This window comes from Synchiropus splendidus, chromosome 5 (assembly GCF_027744825.2).
Source record: "Synchiropus splendidus isolate RoL2022-P1 chromosome 5, RoL_Sspl_1.0, whole genome shotgun sequence".
NCBI classification, from domain to species: Eukaryota; Metazoa; Chordata; class Actinopteri; order Syngnathiformes; family Callionymidae; genus Synchiropus; species Synchiropus splendidus.
In genome coordinates, this window is record NC_071338.1 from 23,817,033 (window position 1) to 23,839,672 (window position 22,640).

Here is a 22,640-nt window from a genome sequence, read left to right on the forward strand (position 1 = left end):
CTAATAGTTATACAGACTCACACATTTGTTTTGAATAAACGAGCAGTTTGTTCTGTAGCCAGCGTGGTCTCAGTCTTGCAGCTCCCCTATATGCTTTTAAATGACAGTGTTCCAGGGAATCTTCTTCTGTCCTGGTGTTAAAGCTGCCTTGAGTCGGGTCTTGATAATGACACGCTCTCTTGTGAGTCTTTGATCAGCAGCTTTTATGGGGCTAACCACTATTGCACCACCATTAACTGCCAGAAGGTTTCTCACAAGGAGAGCAGCTCGTGAATGAATCATTCCATCAAGGGTTTTTCTTCCATTAAATCAGAGTAACTAGTTCCTTGGTTTGTAACTGCCACGTTGCTCCATTTTTTTTTCCACGGTTACAGAGGACCGTCTGTCTGACCCTTGAACAAACTTTTTTAGTCAGCTGTCATAACAAAGATTGCGGGAAGAGGTCAACAACCCTGCACCCCTCCCCCTGAGCATGACTCAGGGATGTATAGCTGTCGATCGGGGTCAAACCATATGCAACACTCCCACTCTGTGGGAGGACTGGGGGGGTCTTCCCCACCTCCGTACCCCCTCACAAAAAGTTGAAGAGGGGCCGGACTGTGGGCAGGGCGTATGGTAATGCCCCTCGGAGGAAGTGAGCGCAGTGTAGTGGAATGTAGTTGCCATTAGTGGAAGAGTTGGAGCGGGCTAACAGGCTGCTATGTGAAGTCTGCGAGAGCGAGTGATGAAAACATGCCTCACTTCACCGTGGTGCCTGTGAGGGACCGAGCCGAGTCCAGCTACGACAGCCTAGAGGGGATCAATTGGGTGGATCACAGGGATTACCGGGACCATCAGGACACTGTCAGCTCTGATGGTGAGTACCAAAACTCTCTCTCTGAGTTCGGGACAGTCGGAAAAACTTTTTTTCTGTTCAGTGCCCTGTTGCCATGGCAATTCTCCAAACTGCTTTATCAAGCATGTCAGATGGAATAAACCAGAAGAAGTGTGGGAAACACACAAAGGAGGTGGGGACCCGTGAAGGGGGGGTGATATCACCCTGACAAGAAAAGGCCTGAAGAGCTCCACAACACAAAAGGTGGTGCTTTCTTTGTGCCAATGGGTGGGTTACTTTTCAAAGCCTGAGAGGTGGATTTCTCCCTCCGCGCCTCTGTCGCTGCTTGTCTGCCGCTGGATGAGGTGTGTGGGCGCTCAAACCAGAGGAGCACTTTTCATTTAAATAGCCACTTGGGTGTGGTGTGCAAACAAAGTGTCCCTGTATGGCCCCAAAATCTGGGCTGGGCACAAACCCACATGCCTGCCAAGGTTTTCCTTGCCAACTCCAAGCGCATCTCGTAATATACAAACAAAGTACGGTGGCAGAGACGGACGTGGCTCTCACAGGGCAGTGAAAATCCAGTTTGTGTCTCACGTGTCACCCGGCAGACCTGGGACTGAAGCTATAAAGGTTTTAAATGAATTGCCATCAACTGAGGTTATGAAGTCTTCTGATGTTATACTGCTGTCGCTGTGACAGGCTGGGAGTCGAACCCATGAGCTGACTTTCACACGGTGGGGTTGAAATTGCTATAAAAACTCAAGTAACTTATATTGTTAGAAGTAACTTAGAAGTAACTTCCAACTAAGGGAACAAAGTTGGCCATGGAATATTTTAATTCCTACTGTCTTTGCCTCTCACAAGTAACCGTCTTCACTTCCACTATATATTTCTGACAGGGATTGGCAGTGTAAATACATTTCATTCTTTTACAAGTAATTGACACGTAACCCTCTGTCTTGAAAGCCTAACTGCTGTACGCTGAAACTTAGCGGTTACTAACTGGAGTCTGTCTTTAACATTCACAAAGAATATGTTTCTGCTTAAATATAATGGTGAAGTGAGTGTAGAGATGAGCAATTCAAGGTTTCACATCACTTGAACTTATGCTTAGTGAAGGGTAGATGAGGTTTCATGAAACAGAGGCCACCAGATGGCACTGTTTCATCTACCCTGCGATACCTCATTTACCCATTCTCTCCATGGTGCCGTGTTTAGACTCAGTCTGCTGTCACATGTGCCACGCCGTCGTGGTCTCAACATAGTCATGTTTGCGAATTGTAAATCCAGTTAATGCCCATTCCTAATTTCTGGTGACTGAAAGTGACTCCAGTTGGCGTCTTGCCTGAGTCACATGGTTTCTTGAAGGGTGTGGGCACCTGCAGAGGAGACATCATCACACACAACATTGTCTGTTTTATCTCTCTCAACGAGACCCAATGGTACCAGCAATGCTCTGTTTGTCTGTAGTCGGATCATTATCATGGGGGACGCTGTGATGAAAAACAGCCTGTTGTGATAGGGAAAACAAACTTTTAGACAAGGGAAAATTGACTTTACTGATGGGCCGCGAGCTTTACACATCAGATAAGTTGTGCTCGCAGGTGTAGCTTTTTTTGTCGTCCAATTCCTGTAGCAAGCTCTACATTGTTGGAATCTGTCACTTGTGGGGAAGCTACACCATGTGTAGTTGGACCAAACCCCATTTCTGTCCCTGGAGAAATGTAGTTTGTAAAACTACTGCTCAAAAGTTACTCATTTAACTCATACCTTGCGTCATGTGCGTGCTAAAATACCAACCTGGTTTGGCAGGCGCGCTGAGATTTGCCTTATGTCCTCTTGAGGCCCCCATAGTTGGGAGAATCGCTGATGTAGGGCGATGAGGAGCACCATTCATTGCATAACACTAGATTAAGGCAAGTGAAATTTTATTTTTAAGTTTTGGAATCGAAACAAAGTAGTGTGTATTTGTGAGAAGTGATTTACCAGCATGGGGTCTCTCTCAGCTGGAATCCTAACCCTCCGCCTTTTAAAGTAGAGTGTGAAGATATACATTGTGCCACCGCACACACGCTTGAACTCAGACACATCTCTCACCTGTCGGAGACGCCCCCTACGCTGAGAAAACATCCTGGGAAGAACCCTGTTGACTCCTACAGTGCTATTTCCCAGCAGCACTGTGGGCTGATACACACAACTGACCGCAAGGTTTTCAACTGTCAATTTGTCAGTCAATCCTAAATTAGCTTTAATGTTTATACGACTGCTGCAACCAAATAATAAAGGTAGTTTCAATTTAGGAATTTTTTGTTTGTTTTTTTCATTTGTTTCACCATTATTTTCTTGAGCTTTAATTCTAGTTATATTTTAGTTTTACAAGTTCATCTTTGTTTTGCTCAATTTTTGCCTCCACATTCTATAGTTTTTGTTTATCTTTTACATGTGTATGCACTGTGCATTTTTTATGTATTTACATGTTTTTTTTAAATGAATTTTTAAAATATAAATGACTCAAAGAAAATGTAATTTGTCATTAAACAATCTTGGAAAAATAAAGACCCTACAATTATTTGAATTACTTGATGCAGCACAAAATATGAATGCAGATTGGTCTCCCTGATGTTGCGCAGTTGGTGGTTTGCAACCATAATGTTTCTGGTCGTAGTGGATGAGGTCCAAGAAAGTGGGCAAGCAGAGGCAGAGACGTGGCTTAGTGATGCAAGATGGCAAGTAAAGGCTGGCCTGTTTGATCAAACTTCCCAGAAAGTGTTTGACCAGGTTTTCCTCCAATGTGCTTCATCTGTTGGATCACTGCTTCATGCAATGGAAACTTGTCTTCCTTTAGACTATCAACCTTCCTCTCATCTGCTGTGTGTAGCTGGGGTTGCCATGAATCACTGAGCACACACGAGGCACCGAACATAACCAGGAAGAATGTTAGCACCAGGATTACACTCGTGCATATCTCGGATGACAGGCCTTCCCAGTGATCGTGTTTGGTATTGCTCTGAAGATTAAGTACAGAGCCAGTACACTTGAGATTATCAAGGAAATAGAGTTTGTTTCTTTCAGAACAAGCAAAACCCCATGCTTCTTCGTTCTTCCTGATGTGCTAGAGCAGCAAAGTTTAAGTCAGAAGACAGTTTCTAGCAAGCTCCAGAATACAGCAACATTTTTAGCCCAGATTGGCAACTGAGGCTGATGTCATCACTGGGAGCGGTGGCTCTGTGGTTTGGTACGCTCTGTGTTGTCAGGGAGTCGACACAGTTTAGGGTCTGTCTCTGTTTATGAAGTCAGCGGTGTTGAGCCCACGGCACGGCAGCTTCAACACTGCCATCATTGTAGCAGAAGCAGCCGACGGCGACAACAAGTCATGAATCAGAGGACAATGTTTGGGTAGTTTTCCAGATCAGACCCAGACCTTTTATTTTGGATTTGAACAGAAAGGTCGACAATAAGATAGATACATAGATAGATAGATAGATAGATAGATGGGGGTCTGCGCTCTCAGAGTACAATGCTAGTTATCAAATATTTTCACAACAAATTCAGATTACTTTGATTCCAACAGAAGATTTCAGTTGGTTGTTATTGCTGCTATTAAAAGGGAACTAATTTAGTATTGCTTTGCAATTGTTGGTGTCAATTCAACTAGTAAACTAAACATTATGATACTGTATTTCAGGTAAAGTACGAGCCTGACCTGACTGTTTTATATTTACTGTGGCTGGGACTTGAACTGGAAGTTACAGAAACAAATAATTGATTGATGCAAATAAGGCTGTTTAAAGGCAGGGGACATTTTTCAGTCACTAATTCCAGGTGCACCACGATAGACTATGATCTCATGACCAAATGATGATGGATGATTTAGTCCTGTGATGGGGGAAACTCAATGAGATGATGGATGGAAAATTAGAGTTAAAATAAAACTTCACGATGGAAACACAAGACATGTTGACACTATTTTTTTTTAAATTGAGGCCCATCTCTTGTATTTATTTCAGTATTGGTAAATGTTATTCCAGAATTTTTACAACGTGTCATGTTCAAGTGGTTAATAGTCACATTGTGCTTGTTTAATAATAGATTTTAGCCAAATGACTAGTTTGGAATTTGAAGTTTGTGGTTCACAAGTGAAGGAACACAGAAGCGTCAGTGAGTGCATCCTCCGATGTGATGCGTGAATGAATTACAGATTCATGTTTTGGGAATCTGCTGTTCCTCCTGCTGCCCCCTCCTGAGTTAATCAGTGTTTGTGGCAGACGGTTTCTCATTAGTACACATCAGGAATAATGTGTTTTGCTGTGCGGCGCAGCAGGATGGAATTCCTCTGCCCTGGTCAGGTGCCATTCTGCGGGAGGAATTCATACTACAGCTGCAAATGGCTTTTAAAGAGCCACACTGCCGTACACTCATGCCTCTGGAACTCTGGTGGTTTGGCCTGTGATAATGTTAAAAATAAACACAGCAAAAATGGTAAGATATGTAACGTAAATGTCACACAAGAAGTTTAGAACAGGTTTTACGTTTGAACCCGCTTCCCTGGGTTGAACACTGTCTCTGATAAAGCTAAATAATTTCACTTTGTTTTAATTGTCTTCTGTTAAAGAGAGCTTGAGGACAACAATTTATATTCAATAAATGAATTTGCTTTATTATTATTTTTTATTTATTTATTTATTTTACAGATTTGAGTTAATATTGTTTGTTCATCTTTATCTGAGGCTATTTTCCACTTAACATTCTGGACCATGCTCTTGGCTGTTGGCTTGTGAAAGTTGATATAAATACATAATTATTTCCTACATTCATGTAGCACCAGAAATGATTTTTGTTTCTGTGATGCATTACGTTGAATTACCGCTTGGTGTCGGTGTTGTGCTGTGATATCACGATCGGTACGTTCGACGTGGCAAAAATACAGAATTAAATCAATAAACTTTAAACAAGATATTTGGAAGTGTTTATAGGCGTGAGCTCTGGGCCATTTTTTTTAAAAACCATTTTTCTTTTACCATTTTTTTTTACCGTTGAAACTAATGCAGGTTAGTCTTTTTTAGTCTGATATATTATATAAATTATATATTTATATAATATATCAGAAATATATAATGATATATATGTATGCTGTCTGACGTTGCCTTGGCTGAACCAGTGGGTTATTGTGTTGTCATGTTTCTGCTTCACTTCTTCATCATATTCATTCTGCTTAACTGCCATGTAAACAAACAACGATGTTGCAGACCGGACATTTTCATTTACCATGTAATGTACAACTTACCAAATCTGGCCTGGACAAAGTGCGGCCACATGCAGCCTTTCACCTGTAGTTATCCCTCTCTCATGAAGTCACAGTGAAACTATGGTCATCAAGCCCAACACTTAATCACTTTCATTTCTATCAGTCTCTAAATTCTAAATATAACTAAAAGTGAACAAGTCAAATGCATTGTCCTTTGTAATAAATTTAAAGAAATGAAATTGTTTTGTGATAACTGGCCTTGTAATCACATTTCTTCATTCATGCATTTACAATGTAGATAGATAACCTTTGCATATGAACGATAAATAATGAGAACATTGAAGCAAAATAAACATAAAATGTACATTATGACCATCATCCCATCATATGACCAATTTTATCATGTGTGCTCACACCTTTTGATTCCTTATTTATTTTTGTTTTGTTTCATCTTAAGTGGAGCCTGCTCCATTTTAAGGTGAAAACAGCAGAGTCAGTGGAATTCTGGAGGTGGTTTGCAATGTAAGGAGTGTAATGGTTGTGAGACATTGATTTCGAAAGTAAATCTGAGGTGTCCACTCTTACTTTCCTCAATAGCTTTTTAAAATCCTTCAGAGTCCAAAGTTCTGATGAAAGTCTTTCATTGAGCATCTTATCTAAGTTTGTTTGCGTGACCTTTTTTCCCAGCACAGATCCTCTCGATTGATCCTAGACTATGCTCTTATTGTAGATCTTGGATCAACTTTTGTGTGTAAAAGTAGTTCTACTCAAGAGGCATTTTAACCGTTTTTGTAATACTTGTTTTCTTGACTAAAAAGTAAAAGTCATGCACACAGTCTAATACACACCCTCTTCGGAGTCAGCGATTCACAACATGCTCTTTGATCTTGACTCCAATGCTGAGGCTGTTTGGTGGTAAGCACAGGTGACATGTTAGTGCAGGTTCTTTCCAAATCTCTTCTTTGTCCCGAGCATGAGGCAAGACTCGTGTGGGCCCTCGCAGCCCAGCAGGTAATCCTCGTAATTAGATATTTGATGTGGAGTTGTGCTCAGCCCTTTGGCAGGCACACTTGTGCACACACACACATGGCAAATACTGATGCCATGAACCTGGCCAGGTACAGCATGGCATAAGTTCATATATAGTATTCATATAGTATTCATTTTTGAACATCCTCAAAGACCAAAGGAATCAAGTAGAAACCAATGCCTGCTTGATATTTCTGTTTGGTGTTTGGCGGACACCCTTGTGCTGACTGTTAAGTTGTGATGCGTGTATGTATCATGAAACAGTTTTGCAAGGTGGATGAGACAGTGTCCTAATTTTCACAGGCCACTAGATGGAGCTCTTGGTTTAGAAATGATCAAGTCCAAGTCCAACCATTTTACAGCAGACAGTGTCATCTGGTGGCACTGAGTTGGTCAATCGTTTTAATAGTTTTTAAAAGTTCTCAAACACACAAATAATTGTTAGCATTCGATTTTTATAATTTTGAAATGTATTAATAGTTCTTTAAGGTTAGATATTATGCTCATTTTCGGGATTTTATTGACTTTTGTAAGTTACTGTGCCCTGGCCACGGCCCTTTAGTTGCGTTTGGTCCACCATGGTCTGTATACCAACACTACACCTAAAGTGCTTTTCAAAATATATACAGTAGCTATTGCAATTGTGAGAAAGGTTTTACTAAATAAGCACATTTTTCAATAATAATAACAGCATTGTATGTTTTGCTTGCACCAGCAGTGGGCCTTGTCTACAGGGTTTCACAAGGACCCTCTGAATTGTTTCAGATTTTTAAGCAAACTTTCAGTGTTTTTCTCCTCTTCTAATCGCCATAGTCACACTGCCATTAGCCTTTACACTGGCGCAGGAGTGTGAGAGTAACCTTCCCCCCCTCGCCCCCCTCACAGTGCACCATGTGTGCGAGCAGTGCCCCGTATGAACACTCACCCTGGGCGACTGGGTGTCCTGGATTGTAATCAACAATTCCCCCGAGCCTTCAGAGCTTTTTAGACACACACGGCGAAACAATGCTCACACACACTGACGCATGCAGCAGTGGGACACGCAGCGCAGGTGAGTGCAGGAGCTTCAGATTAATGCAGCTCCACTTGCTCTAATTAGCCAGAGTGGGATCATTTAACGTAATGAAAGTTCAGTCATCACCTCTTGCTTCTTTAAAGTTCAGCTGTGTCGATGCAGAAATGTGATCAAATGGTTGTTTGTCACCCACTTTCCTAAATGTTGATGTTGAACACTGACTGTCAAGGTTGTTGGACTGGTGTGTTTTCATGGAATCGTGATGGATTTTCATCGGCTTGACCAGGATTCAACTTTACCATGTCACTACTTTCTTCTGGAAGTCGTGGATGCTTTTGGAATTAGTTAATTGCAGAGTGGACGTTTATATACTCACGAGTAATGTCTGATTTTGATATTCCAATCAAATTTATGATGCTACAGAAGGTTGGTATAGCGAAAGATGTTTCACTCAGAGTGAGACTCCTGTCTGGACACAAAAAAACTCTGAACCTTCTCCAGCTTCTCACATTGTGACCATAACTTTCTGAATACTTTGTTTTTTTGCATACATATAAAGACGTTATTGAGAAAAGTTATTACAGATTTGAAGATACAAACTGTGTTATAGGCTGCTGGTTTTTATTTGCTCTGCATTTTTTTCCTTTAACAATTCTGTCTTTCAAGAAAAAACTATCTACTGTTTGAATAATGTTTTAAATAGGTTTGGACTGGATCTAAACAGTCTAGTTAATTTGAGTTTTGTATTTAATTGTGATTCATTACATTTTAATATTTGATCCAGAATGATCAAATTTAACATCAGGGAGGAAGTTCTCCTGTGATGAGCCAACACTTGACTGCGTGAAGTGCTCAGAACACCATTTGTCATGCTTCTATCATAAAGTTTTAACTTCAATTCTCCATCCTTCAGTGCAATCTCATTCAGTCTCCTCCATCAGGGATGCTTCAGTTATGACACTTGTACAATGTGGAGCACCTGGGATTTGTGACTGGAAAATGCTATTTTTGAAAGGATGTTTTTGCACAGTTTATATTTTATATTACATTTTGCCAACTCTTTTTTTCTAACTGAATGTGCGGCAACAAATTATTTGCCAAATGTAAATTTTATTGTCTTATCCTTTTTTTATTTACTCAAAATAAATAATATTGGCTGCCATATCTTATCCAAAAGGAACGCACATCACACTTTCTCCAGAGGCAGATGTCTTACTGATCCTTGGGTAGATGGGGCATCGTGATACAGTCTAGAAGGGTTGATGAAACAGTGTCCTAATTTTCAGAGCCCACGAGATGGTGCTCTTGGAAATTAGAAATGATATGAGGTTTAGGTGTTCAAGTCCAAACATTTTACAGCAGACAGTGCCATCTGGTGGCCTCTGAAAATCAGGACACTGTTTCATGAAACCTCATCGACCCATTGCTGTGAATTTTGGTCATTTAAGACAAAGGACATTTGATGTTTATCCAGCTTTCTTTTTCACCATTCACATCATGGTCCAGGTCAGAAAGAGTCGGACTCATCTTTTCATTTCTTGTTAGAACCTTGGAACTAGTGAATCAAAATGAAGTTAAAGTAAATAATTGTCTTACTATTGTGTAAAAAATGCCTTGGGTTTTATGAACTGCAACTGTTTGATGTTCATGATTGAGACACTAAAAGCTTCACTTAACTCCACCTGAGTAGTTAGTACTTGGGTGTTGTTTTTCAGAAGAGATATGGGCCTGATAGCTGAAAATAGAGCCGCGAACTTGCGGTTTTGAAAGTGAGGAGTTGAGTTGCACACCACTTAACTGCATCTTTCTTCTTCCAGGACACGGCAATCACAAAGAAAACAGCCCATTTCTCAGCAGTGACGATGTTTCTGGCAGGAAGAACGACTACTATGACAGGAACCTGGCCTTGTTCGAGGTTTGTTGGTGCTACTGGACTCTTTCGAAGCAGATTCCACGCCTCTTAGCTGAAGCTTAGATGGAATGCTGGACTTGTTTGTCATCCTGCTGCATCAAACATTTTTAAACTCATCTAAAATTGTGACTTGGGTAGGTCCAAAATTGAATGATTGATATGCAACTAGAAAATGCTCACCTTTCAAGAAAGTTCAATTTTAGTTTACATGACGCAAGGCGAGATTCTGGCTTCTTCCATCATCCTGGTTTTCAAGGATTAGCTGGTCAACCATGCGAGAAGGTCATTTACGAAGCTTTACATCACACATTTTTATGATCCACCTCTGCAGGAAGAGCTGGACATCCGGCCGAAAGTCTCCTCTCTGCTCAGCCGCCTGGTCAACTACACCAACATCACCCAAGGAGCTAAAGAGCACGAGGAGGAGGAGAGCGCCGAGGTCTCGCGCAGGAAGACTCCCAAGGTCGGACGGATTTTTATTTTCTTCACAATGTGTAATCGGAGTTGTTCCTCCTCTCTTTCCTTCACTGCAGCTCTATTAACTGGTGCTGAATGATGATGTTGTGTAAGATATGACCAGGCCTCCATGAAAGCCTCGTCTAAGTGAGAGCTGATGAGAGAATGACCTTTGGAAAGTTGAAAAGTCAATATGAATAATCAATTCTGGTGTTTCCGGAGCGGACATGCTCAATACTTTCCCCCCACCCCGTCCCTTTTCTCCTGCCACAGTCTCCTAACATGGGCACCCTGATGGGCGTCTACCTGCCGTGCCTCCAGAACATATTTGGTGTCATACTTTTTCTCCGACTGACCTGGATCGTCGGGATGGCCGGAATCATGCAGTCACTCCTGATCGTCCTCATGTGCTGCACTTGTGTTAGTACAAACACACACACACGCACACACACACACTCTCGTTTGTCTTCCTATCTCAGTGAGGACTGTCATTGACATACATTGACATAACTCTTTCCCCTAACCATCTAAAACAAATGGCTAAACTTAACCTTTATGCTTAACCAAACCAAAACCCACTTATAATAACCCAAAATGAGGCTTGACAAAGTGAGGACCGGCCAAAATGTCTTCACTTTGCAAAGATGTCCTCACTCTGTTGTTTAAAAACAAAAGATAGAAGTACAAGAACACACACATGCACACACACACACACACACACACACACACACACACACACACACACACACGGTTTGCTATTACATTGAGGTCCTCTCATTGCCATAATGTGTTCCCCAGCCTCTCGCCCTGAATTTAACCATTCAAAACAAATGGCTAACCTTAACCAGGACTCTGCACCAACCAATTATAATGACCTGGTTAGCCTGACGTTCCGATCCTGAAATTGAGGTCTATCCTTGTGAGGATCGGTAAAAAGAATTGCTAAACCATGTCAACAAACACACACTCCAATGTCGCTGTAATGATTTTGTTCTATTTTTCTGTCTTTTTTTTACAGACAATGCTCACTGCCATATCGATGAGTGCAATTGCTACTAATGGGGTCGTTCCAGGTACTGTATCTGCCATCAATATGGCTACTGAACAAGTTTAATTTGCTTTAACGTTGATGCTGATATTTGTTTTGGGGAACCAAAACGTTATTGAAAAACCACCCCCCGTATAAGCGTAATCGCTGCGACTTGTATATCCTGTCAGACAGGTGGTCACTTGGAAAATGAAATTAAAAATTTGAAAATAGTGAATTGCCTTAATGTATGAATCGATAGCGTGTTTTCTTTTTTATTTAAATGTTAAATTTATCTTTGAAATACACTACCACTTCAAAATCTATGACAGTATCAAAATGCTTCTCACTAGGCAGCTCATAATAAAGTCTGACAACTACAGCACCTGACAGAAGTCTCACCTGTGGTCACAGGCTTACTCTGTGCCCTATTCTAGATCAAACATCCAGAAAAGCTCAGAGTAGAACCACTGATTCTCCATATTAAGAAAAGCCAGACACAGGACTGCTGATAATGATTATGAATGACACATGAAACTTGTGATTTTACTCTCAATACCTGTCTTCTCAGGGCTGTCAAAATCCAAACATGAGGTGGATTAGGTGAAAAAAAGCACATTCAGTTCTATATTTGTCCACAAGGTGGCAACAGAAACCGTGTTTTATCTCCAGTGTCTGCAGTTCAATGGTTTGGGGTTTGACCATTGTATTTAATTTTCTAGCTGGAGGAGCCTATTTCATGATCTCACGCTCACTGGGCCCAGAGTTTGGGGGTGCTGTGGGACTCTGCTTCTACCTTGGAACCACCTTTGCATCTGCCATGTACATTTTGGGAGCCATTGAAATCTTCCTGGTTAGTAGGGGAAAACATTGCTTGTTGACTGTTCAACAAGAGAACATAACAATGTTGTGATGTTTTTTTTCCCCTCAGAAATACCTGGTTCCACAGGCGGCCATCTTTCACGCCGCGGACCACCATGGGACTGACAGCGCCATGCTGAACAACATGAGAGTGTACGGCTCCATCTGCCTCAGCCTGATGGCTGTGGTGGTTTTTGTCGGAGTGAAATATGTCAACAAGTTGGCCTCTCTGTTTCTGGCTTGTGTTATTATATCCATCGTATCCATCTACGCCGGAGCAATCAAATCTGCCACTCACCCTCCAGCATTCCCGTAAGTCTTCTTGAGGTGCTTTGTTTTGTTGTTGAGTTATGAGTGGTCTATTGTGAATACAAGACTGACTTGAGGCGGAAAAATACACGTTACAGATGAAAGACATCATAATGGGATGGAGGTGTTGGGATGTTCTTTTTTCGTTGTGGACTCTGAAAAACACAAACAAACAAAGAACATGACAAAGAACAAAAACAAATGTCTGTGCTCTCTAGTCATTTTCCCTGTCTCTATCTAGGATCTGCATGCTGGGCAACAGGACTCTTGTCAGAGATCGCTTCGATGTTTGTGCCAAGACTGTCGTGAAGGGTAACGCGACGGTTCCCAGCCAGCTGTGGGACATGTTCTGTCTCCCGGACAACTTGAGCAGCGCTCAGTGTGATGACTACTTCCTACTGAACAACGTGACTGAGATCCAGGGCATCCCCGGACTGTCCAGCGGCATCATAAGAGGTGCTGCATGGTCCTGAATAAAGATGTGTGACTACTTTGATCTATCCTGAATGAATCAATCTTTCTCCTATTAGACAACATGTGGGGCAACTACCAAAAGAAGGGAGAGGTTCTTGAGAAGCCCGGACTTCAGTCTGTGGAGACTCACAGTGGCATTGAGAACTTTGGCATGTACGTATCTGCGGACCTCGCCACTTCCTTCACTCTCCTGGTGGGCATCTTCTTCCCCTCAGCCACAGGTAACACCGCTATATAAACACTTTTTAAGACTGCATTTATGCGCCAACGTTTTCCCCGTTTCCAGGCATCATGGCAGGTTCTAACAGATCAGGTGACCTCCGTGATGCTCAGAAGTCTATTCCAGTGGGAACCATTTTAGCCATCACCACCACGTCTCTCGTCTGTATCCTTAAATTAAAGGCAAAGAAAAGAGGGAACAACTGCACATCAGGTTAAAAAATCCTTCACTTATTCCACCCAGATATCAGTTCAGTGATCTTGTTCGGAGCCTGTATTGAAGGCGTCGTCCTGAGAGACAAGTGAGTTGAAAGAGAAACGTCTGTAAGTCATGTTATGCATCTTACGCTGACGTGTTAAAAGGTACGGAGACGCAGTACGGAATAATTTGGTGGTGGGGACTCTCTCCTGGCCGTCGCCTTGGGTGATAGTCATCGGCTCCTTCTTCTCCACGGTGGGGGCCGGACTGCAGTCACTGACTGGAGCTCCACGTCTGCTCCAGGCCATTGCCAAGGACAATATCATCCCCTTCCTCAGGGTGAGTCGGGATTTGTGATTCAAATAGAAGCGATAAACTTACGCAAACTGTTTCAGGTATTTGGTCACGGGAAGGCCAACGGAGAGCCCACGTGGGCGCTGCTGCTCACAGGCCTCATAGCCGAGCTGGGAATCCTCATCGCCTCTCTGGACATGGTGGCGCCCATTCTTTCTATGTATGAAAAAACCCATTAATTTCAAACACATAAAGGGTCCATTTCATGATCAACCTGTTGTTAAAGTTGGATTTTTTTTTTTGATCCGACAGGTTCTTTTTAATGTGCTACCTCTTTGTGAACCTGGCTTGCGCCGTGCAGACGCTCTTACGCACCCCGAACTGGAGGCCGAGATTCAGATATTACCACTGGTGAGAACCCACTCAACACTGCTTAAATCAGTGTTATTAAGCACCAAAGAAGCTGCTTGCATACGTAAGATGAGTTCTATATGCTGCAAGTATTTCAGCATCCTCTAGTCATTGTCACTGTAGAAAGATCTTTATATTCAATGTAATATTTGTTAAGTCAAATGTAAACACATTAGACAGGATCATGAACAGCACTGCAGAGGCTGTAAAATATCTGAACTTCAATTCAATGAAACATCATATTGTTTCTTAACCAAGAGCGCCATCTGCTGGCCTCTAAGAATTAGGGCACTGTTTCATCAAGCCTGCAAAAATGTTTCATGATGCATCATCTACACATCACTAGAACTTAGCCTTCTTCATAGTTAGTGAACACTTTTGTAAATGTGAAAAATGTACATGATAAATAAGCCATCAGTTGGTGTTGAGGTAGTTTGAGTTTCAAAAAGCTTTGACAAAATGAGCCAGCAGATTTAACTGTCCTTGTCCCTCCCTACAGGGCTCTGTCCTTCCTTGGCATGAGCATGTGCTTGGCCCTGATGTTCATCTCTTCCTGGTACTACGCTATTGTAGCCATGGGAATTGCCGGGATGATCTACAAGTACATCGAGTACCAGGGGTACGTCCAAGCCTGCCCTACAACCGGGCCATTTCTCTCGAGCCTCATGCTGCGATCTGATTTGCCGTCTGAAACAGAGCCGAGAAAGAGTGGGGAGATGGAATTCGAGGACTATCCCTCAGTGCGGCACGCTACGCCTTGTTACGACTCGAGGTGGGACCGCCACACACCAAGAACTGGAGGTAACACTCATGAAAATACAACTTCAGGATCAAAGAACCAAACATGTTGGTCTGTGCACTTGAGGTTGCAAAGAGTTCACTCATCAGTGGAGCAAAAATGTAAAATTTGAATGCGTTTTATACTAAAAAAAGTCTCTAAAAACAACCTGGAGGAGTCCCTCTTTGAGCTTGACCCTTGTAGGGCATCAACATTGTTGACTCAAATATTTGAAAAGCTTGTTTAACAAGTAGTTCACCACCATGTGCGCAGGACTTAGCAGTCTCTTGAGTCAATACAGCAGTTGGTTGGTCAGTCATTGGAAATGCATTAAACCATACTGTGTTTTTCCCCTTCAAACAGACCTCAGCTGCTGGTGCTGCTGAAGCTGGATGAAGACCTGCACGTGAAATATCCCCGCATGCTGACCTTCGCCTCCCAGTTGAAGGCTGGAAAGGGTCTGACCATCGTGGGCTCTGTTGTCCAGGGAAACTTCTTGGAGAGCTACGGGGAAATGCAGGCGGCTGAGCAGGTGAAACAAGCAGAAGTCAAGTGAAAGTTTTGCCCTTCTTAAGGTCACACATCAGCTGATATAAACAAATCCAATGAAATTGTAATGGAACACCTCCCCGTTGATGAGTTCACAATTATTTTCCCGTGATTAAATGTGCAAATTAGGCATAATCTTATTACACGCTAATTTCGATCCTGCCTTGAATACGAATGGTAACCCAAGACACTGGAATGCGACCAGGATGAGGCAGAAATGAAAAGGAAATTGCCGTACTGTCTTGATCGATGGTTGGAACCGGCTTCCTGTTCGCGCAGCAACCTGGAGCTAATGAGCCGTTTCAGGCAACATTGGGAAACATTCTTCACGCTGCGCTGTGGCTTTAATGAATGAACAATCGGAGCAAAGTGTATCAAACAACTGGCCAGATCAGTTACGTCTAAGACCTACACAACTGCATAATTATATTGCTTCGTTTTTTTTCTTTTTACTTTACTTGTTAAATTATTTCTGTATTTTGTATGTTTTTTTTCCTACCAGGCCATTAAAAATATGATGGACATAGAGCGGGTGAAAGGCTTCTGCCAGGTTGTGGTGGCGTCTAAGGTGCGTGAGGGCATTGTTCATCTGATCCAGTCCTGTGGTTTGGGTGGCATGAAGCACAACACCGTGGTGATGGGATGGCCGTACGGCTGGAGGCAGAGCGAAGACCCTCGCGCCTGGAAGACCTTCATTAGTGAGTATCAGTGAAACAACTATGACATAAAGAGATTAAATGAAAAAAACAACAACAAATAATGTTATTATAAAGTTATATATATTGTGATTATATTTATATCTGTACGTTTGCTTGGATTTACGAACGTTTTACTGAAAGTGAAAGTGAATATAAGCTGAAAAAACTGACTTCATAAAACAAAGCGTTCAAATCACTGAAATAACTCAACTTTCACGTGTTTATGGTGACAATATGTGTCATTTTCTCTTGCCCTTGGTTGCGTTTTGACAGAGCCCCTGAATTCTACTGCCACCTGCTGTCCGTTAGAGTACAGGGCAACTGGAATATGTACTGTATTAAAAACGTTCAAGGTCTCAAAATACAGTTTCTAATTATATTTAAAATGTGCCTAACCTGAGAAACTCAGGTGACATGAGTTTTTAAAACAATAAGTAAAAGAGAAAGCAGAAATAGGGCATTTTTTCATCGTAATACCCTTTTTCCTAGAAACGGCTATACTACATTTTGTGCATATATACATCCTTTTGTTTTAGATGCTATAATTCTTCTTGGTTAAGATTTCATTATTTCAACTGCTGCCATCTTTTCTGTATTTGCCATGTTGAAACTTATGCCATATGATAACTCTATATGCCTGCCTTGCATACTGGGAAATGACATCATCTGGCTGCGACATGTTTTTGTATAAAATAGCTAAGAAATGGACAACAATGGAGCATTTCTGACTCATGATGCATGTGCTCTCACAGACACTGTCCGCTGCACCACAGCAGCACATCTGGCTCTGATGGTCCCCAAGAACGTCTCGTTCTATCCGAGCAACCACGAACGCTTCACAGATGGAAACATTGACGTGTGGTGGATCGTCCACGACGGAGGGATGCTGATGCTGCTGCCGTTCCTCCTCAGACAGCATAAAGTAAGACTCTGAGACATCCTCTGTCACTTCAGTGATGTCACGTCACGCTGCTGCTTTATCTGGAGGAGAAGAGCCATGTTGTCCTGCCCTGGTTTACGGTTGTTTTTTTTTTGTTTCAGGTCTGGAGGAAATGCAGAATGCGGATTTTCACCGTGGCCCAAATGGATGACAACAGCATCCAGATGAAGAAAGATCTGGCCACGTTTCTTTACCAGCTGAGAATTGAGGCTGAGGTGGAGGTCGTTGAGATGGTAGGACTCTCGAAACCCTGTCTTGTTTTGTAGTGAAATTATTTGAATTTCTATAGAGCTGTGGCTTAAGAAAGATAAGAATTTTAATCTCAATTTATCATACTGAAGCCAAGTCAACTCGTAATTAATAGCAACTATCTATATATTTCTGTTCTAAATGTGCTGTAACTAAAAGTAGGCTATTCTCAACACAAGCGCGACCAATAATGCTTTCCTCATGCAAACATTTGTTCGCTTCAACAACCCAACACAACACATACTGTCAAGAACATATATCTGTGTGACCTCAGACTGAGGCTCCGCATGTTGAAAGCATATTATTGTCAACATCGATGTACACTCTGGTGTTCATAATGGCTTCCATTAAGTTACATTTAGAACAGGTACAAAATGCATGATTTATTTGCCATTAATTGCCAATTAACTCAACTCTTGTGCGATTCATTCAGATAAAAAATTCCCATGCAAGTTTGTTTGGTGAGCAGTTTGGATCCAGTTGTTTATGGTTTTGTTGAAGATTTTATATTATTGTATATCGTGCCAACGGATGGATCCCAGTTGCAAGTAAAGTGAATAAACCTTGTTTGTCAAGGGTCACCACAGCGGATCATCTTCCTCCATCTCACCCTGTCCTTTGCTTCCTCTTCTCTCAAACCTACAAACCTCATGTCCACCTTCACCACCTCCATAAATCTCCTCTTTGGCCTTCCTCTCCACCTTCTGCCTGGCAGTTCCAACCAATGTACTGGCTCTCTCTCCTCTGTACATGTCCACACCATCTCCATCTAGCCTCTCTGACTTTGTCTCCTAAACACCTGACCACATGATACACTGGGTCCTGATCCTATCCATCCTGCTCACTCTTTCAGTTTCTTCTATTTCATTTTCCACTTGTCTTCCACTGAAACTGTTGTTTAAATGTCGCTGTCATCTTCCTGTCACAAACGTCTTGTTTGTACCTCATTATTCTCTGATGAAACATTCCATCTGTCAGACGGCACAAACAAATCAGGCGACTTGCGAGTGAAACAGTCTCGTCTGACTGTCGAATTCTAATCCAGTCCTGATGTCTGTCTCCAGCACGACAGCGACATCTCAGCCTACACGTACGAGCGGACGCTAATGATGGAGCAGAGGTCACAAATGCTGCGCCAAATGAGGCTGTCCAGCGCGGAGCGGCAGAGAGAAGTAGGTTTCCTTGCTTTGTTCTGAATACTATTTACAACCGTGAACTGCAGTTGAAGACGATGCGTGACTGGGTGGAGTTGGTTTGGATGATCTGCAGGCGCAGCTGGTGAAGGACCGACACTCCCTAGTGAGAATGGGGAGTCTGTACTCAGACGAGGAAGAGGAGATCGTCGACGCCCCTCCGCAGAAAGTCCAGATGACCTGGACAAAAGAGAGATGCGAGGCAGAGAAAAGCAACAACAGAAACGCTCCGGAAAACTTCAGAGAACTCATCAGTCTCAAGCCGTGAGTTGGGTCTCTTTCTTTGCTGCCACTGTAAATAAATAAGAAGAGAAGCTCCTCTCAGCATTGATCTTGATTGATCACCTGCCGATGCGCCGCCGCCTCCTCCCCAGCTGTTGTGTTTGTAATTCTCCCTCAATCATCTCCTGCTGCAGGGATCAGTCCAACGTGCGCAGAATGCACACGGCTGTCAAGCTGAACGAGGTCATCGTCAACAAATCCCATGATGCTCGCCTGGTTCTGCTCAACATGCCCGGACCACCGCGAAACGCAGACGGAGATGAGAACTGTATCCTTCATGAAAGGCAGGAGAATGCTGGGAGAGTTTAGAATTCTGTCTCTACAAGAGTCACCACACGTCTGTCTCCTCAACCTTAGTCTTCATGGTCTCCCCGAGTCTCCAAACTTCTCTAGAGATGCCCCTCTGATATACCATAAATCACAGACTATAGAGCGCACTGGAATATTAGCTGCACCCACTGCATTTAAGAAGGAAAATAGATCTTGTTCATACATAAGCAGCACCGGTCTGTAAGCACCAGGTGCAGTGGTGCTGTCTGCACTGTAGAAAAGTCAGTGGTGCACCCGGCTTAAAAATGCATGGGGCTCACTTCTAAACTAGTTTTGAAAACAGGGTCCAGCATGGAGACTGACTCATGAAACAATGTTCATGAACTCCTCACATCTTTTATTCACATTGAACCACTCAAAATGCGCAGTTTTTGCCCACAAAGTTCCGACACCACAGTCGGTCTCAGCTGCTGCTTCTCGTCTCCAGGCCTGCAGGAGCTCGGCTCTGTTGGCGGAGAAAAGGGAATGAAAAGTGTTTAATATTAAAGTTAGATCTTAAGTATGTTGAACCAAAAGCACAGCTATGTGAACCAATAAACCTTAAGCAAGGGAGAATGAATAGAGATAAATAAAGTAAATAAACTAAAAACATCATATAAAGAACATAAGCACAAGTGGAAGAGCAAAACAAAAAGTTTCGCCTTGACTCTGACTCAGATATGGAGTTTCTAGAAGTGCTGACGGAAGGATTGGAACGGGTGCTGCTGGTCCGCGGTGGAGGCCGTGAAGTCATCACCATCTACTCGTGACCGCGCCTTCGAGGTCTTCTTCAACTGTCTCACTTTGACCAAACATCAGATATTTTTTACGCGAAGTAGATTCTTATCGTGGATTATCAGACACATTGAAGCGCATATCTCGTCGAGTGTAACACCTTAAAGCTTTTAGAGTTTTAGTTCTCAACTAAACATGCCAGTGGACGAACGCTTCAGTTCATTATTTATTTATTTATTTCCAGCGGAGGAAGTCGATGAAGAGCTGTCTGTTTACGTGCGAGTCACTGTTGTGTAATTTATCATTGAGGAATGACACGTTACATTTTGTCCAGTTTTGAAAGCCGGAAGGCTTTTAAGGTGATGTAAGAAATTTTTGAATCTTTTTAAATCGAAAGATGACGACGTGCAGTTTTAGAACAAGACTCGCTACACTGAGAATCTATTTAATTAGTCTTTTACAATGATTCGTTTTGAAACGGTTGGATTTTTGTACATTTTTATTGTGTTTTTATGCTGCTAGGTGAAAATAAATCCAAATATTTGCTGAGTCCACCTTCGATTTATTGTTTATATTCTAACTTAAGTTTGTAAATAGACACACACTGTCAGTCCCTTTTCGTCTCCTCCTGATGACGTCATCACTGCCTTCGTCTCATCGATTCAGGTCCTGAAATCTTGAACCAGTCTGCGGTCAATCGATCGAGGCCTGAATTCTGATATTTGCGATTGATTTTTGGGTTTGTTTTGTTTTTCAATTGCAATCACTAAACTGTGTTTTGATGTGTCATGACACAGTATTGAAGGGTTTCATGAAACAGTGTCCTAATTTTCAGAGGCCACCAGATGGCACTGTCTGCCGTAAAATGTTTGGACTAGAACAACTACAGTGGTAGTTTTTGGTTTTAAATTCATGAATTAATAAGCTATTAACTATTAAGGTCTGAGTCTTGAATGTAGCCATTAGCATGATGGTGCTATGGGCTTTAAATTCAGCAAAAATCAAACCAGACGACCCACAAGTCTCACGCCAGTTCTGACTGAACTGATAACTTCCTGTGGAATTGTCAGTTGCTACATTACGTCATGCTGTTTCACAATGTATTTCTTGAAAAAAGCTAGAGAATAGCAGCTATTTTTTAAGTAGTGTGTCTAAAGATGGTGAATGAAAGTGAAATCTGCCTTTTTTGCTGTGACGAATCAAACCTTCTATTCCGAGCCTGACTAGTTCAGTCAGCTGAGCCTTCTCCGTCAGCGTGTGATTTGGCATCCGAGCCGCAGCCAATCAGGATCGCAGCGGTCGTGTTGACAGATGGAAGGAAAGCAGAAGTGCTAAAAATAACAGGAAACTTGGAATCATAGACGTCAGCCCGGACGCTGCCCAGGAAACGAGGGCGGAATCTGCTCTCATCCCCGGCCTGTTCATCCCCGCCGCCGCCACATCCGCCAAAAGATTCAGACGTTTAAGTCGACATTTTCCACGCGGAAGTTGGAAATGTTCTGACTGGGGAAGAGAAAGCAAACATGAGAGAAAGTCCTGGCGTCTTGAGCAGATGGCACGGCTGAGGGAGGATGGCGCCAGCAATTCACAGACTTGCAGTTGCATGTGAAGGCAAAACTGCTTTGGTTGCTCAGCTGCAGTGGTGCTTTGAGCGCCTCCAAGTAGGTTACGCAGTTTGCAACATTACTCAGAGGGAAAGACAGATTTCAATGAAAACTCCAGGGAATTTTGTGACAGGGAGTATATGACTCCATTTGGGTGGTGCTCTGGATAACCATCTGGCACCAGGAAGCTTTTGAAGACTGCAGAGCTTGTTTTCTTCTTTGCTCACTGTTTTTTGCAGGTCAAGCATGTTCAGGAAAACCACTGCCACCTGCTGTCTGAATCACCGACCGAAGGATATAATTGATTTTTTCTGATTGTAAAAATGGTATATAAAAAAGCTATAAAGCAAATTAATTTTTCCTTATTAAAGTTTCAAAATTTTATCCTGGTTGCTTAATATATTTTCATGTATTCATTTTTATATATTGTTATATTATTATTAATCATGAACAGAACTATGCAAATATGACATAAATAACTTTATTACATACTTTCCCCCCAACATATTTATTTTGGGACAGGGAATACTGTTGGAATGAGCATTACTCATTACTCAGAGTTTAACAATTTAAGTTTAAAAATAAACTGACTTTGTGAGTGGAGCATAAATATAGGAAAAGGGCTGCAAATTGCTTTTCAAGTGCGGCATCGAGGACATCACAGCCACTTTAAGCGTCCTGTATTGAAATGTTTGTCCCCCAACATGAGTCCCTGTGGTTGTATAGCTGTTTCAACGTGGACTATCACTATGTGACTTTTTTTTTTTTTTTTTTGAAGTAAAGCCTCATGTTTTATCAATTAAATTATTCATGTCACAGCAACAGATGTTCCACAAACCCAGACAAGCGAGGGTTATTCATTAGCTGTTTACATTTTTGCCGCGACAAATGCAATCATGGATTAATTAGAATGAGATTAATTGTGGAGTTCGCATTGACATTTTGAGGAATTGGTTCCCTGTGTTGCCGCATACGTTCAAAAATACAGATTCATCCGCATGTTGAGGAGCACGTTCTTCATTCTTTACATCTATT

At 42.2% G+C, this 22,640-nt stretch overlaps 1 protein-coding gene across 1 annotated transcript; it reads left to right on the forward strand.

The window, feature by feature from the left end:
• The first annotated feature begins 654 nt into the window (after positions 1 to 654).
• Positions 655 to 20,545, forward strand: slc12a4 (solute carrier family 12 member 4). The gene is made up of 24 exons (XM_053866010.1): positions 655 to 856; positions 9,924 to 10,021; positions 10,350 to 10,481; positions 10,748 to 10,894; positions 11,493 to 11,547; positions 12,224 to 12,354; positions 12,433 to 12,674; positions 12,913 to 13,127; positions 13,202 to 13,366; positions 13,432 to 13,530; positions 13,609 to 13,666; positions 13,728 to 13,902; positions 13,959 to 14,077; positions 14,170 to 14,268; positions 14,768 to 14,887; positions 14,965 to 15,069; positions 15,410 to 15,578; positions 16,098 to 16,293; positions 17,046 to 17,215; positions 17,335 to 17,466; positions 18,547 to 18,654; positions 18,752 to 18,939; positions 19,092 to 19,225; positions 19,945 to 20,545. The coding sequence occupies exons 1-24, from the start codon at positions 733 to 735 to the stop codon at positions 20,034 to 20,036; spliced, it is 3,273 nt and encodes a 1,090-aa protein (XP_053721985.1). The 5' UTR covers positions 655 to 732; the 3' UTR covers positions 20,037 to 20,545.
• Positions 20,546 to 22,640: the final 2,095 nt, after the last annotated feature.

What these genes read in the sequence shown, in the direction of transcription:
- slc12a4 (XM_053866010.1), top strand. Translation starts at nt 733, where the DNA reads ATGCCTCACTTCACCGTGGTGCCTGTGAGGGACCGAGCCGAGTCCAGC. An exon ending in TACTAATGGGGTCGTTCCAG is followed by an intron (nt 11,548 to 12,223) that starts GTACTGTATCTG and finishes TTAATTTTCTAG; the next exon opens with CTGGAGGAGCCTATTTCATG. An exon ending in AAATGCAGGCGGCTGAGCAG is followed by an intron (nt 15,579 to 16,097) that starts GTGAAACAAGCA and finishes TTTTCCTACCAG; the next exon opens with GCCATTAAAAATATGATGGA.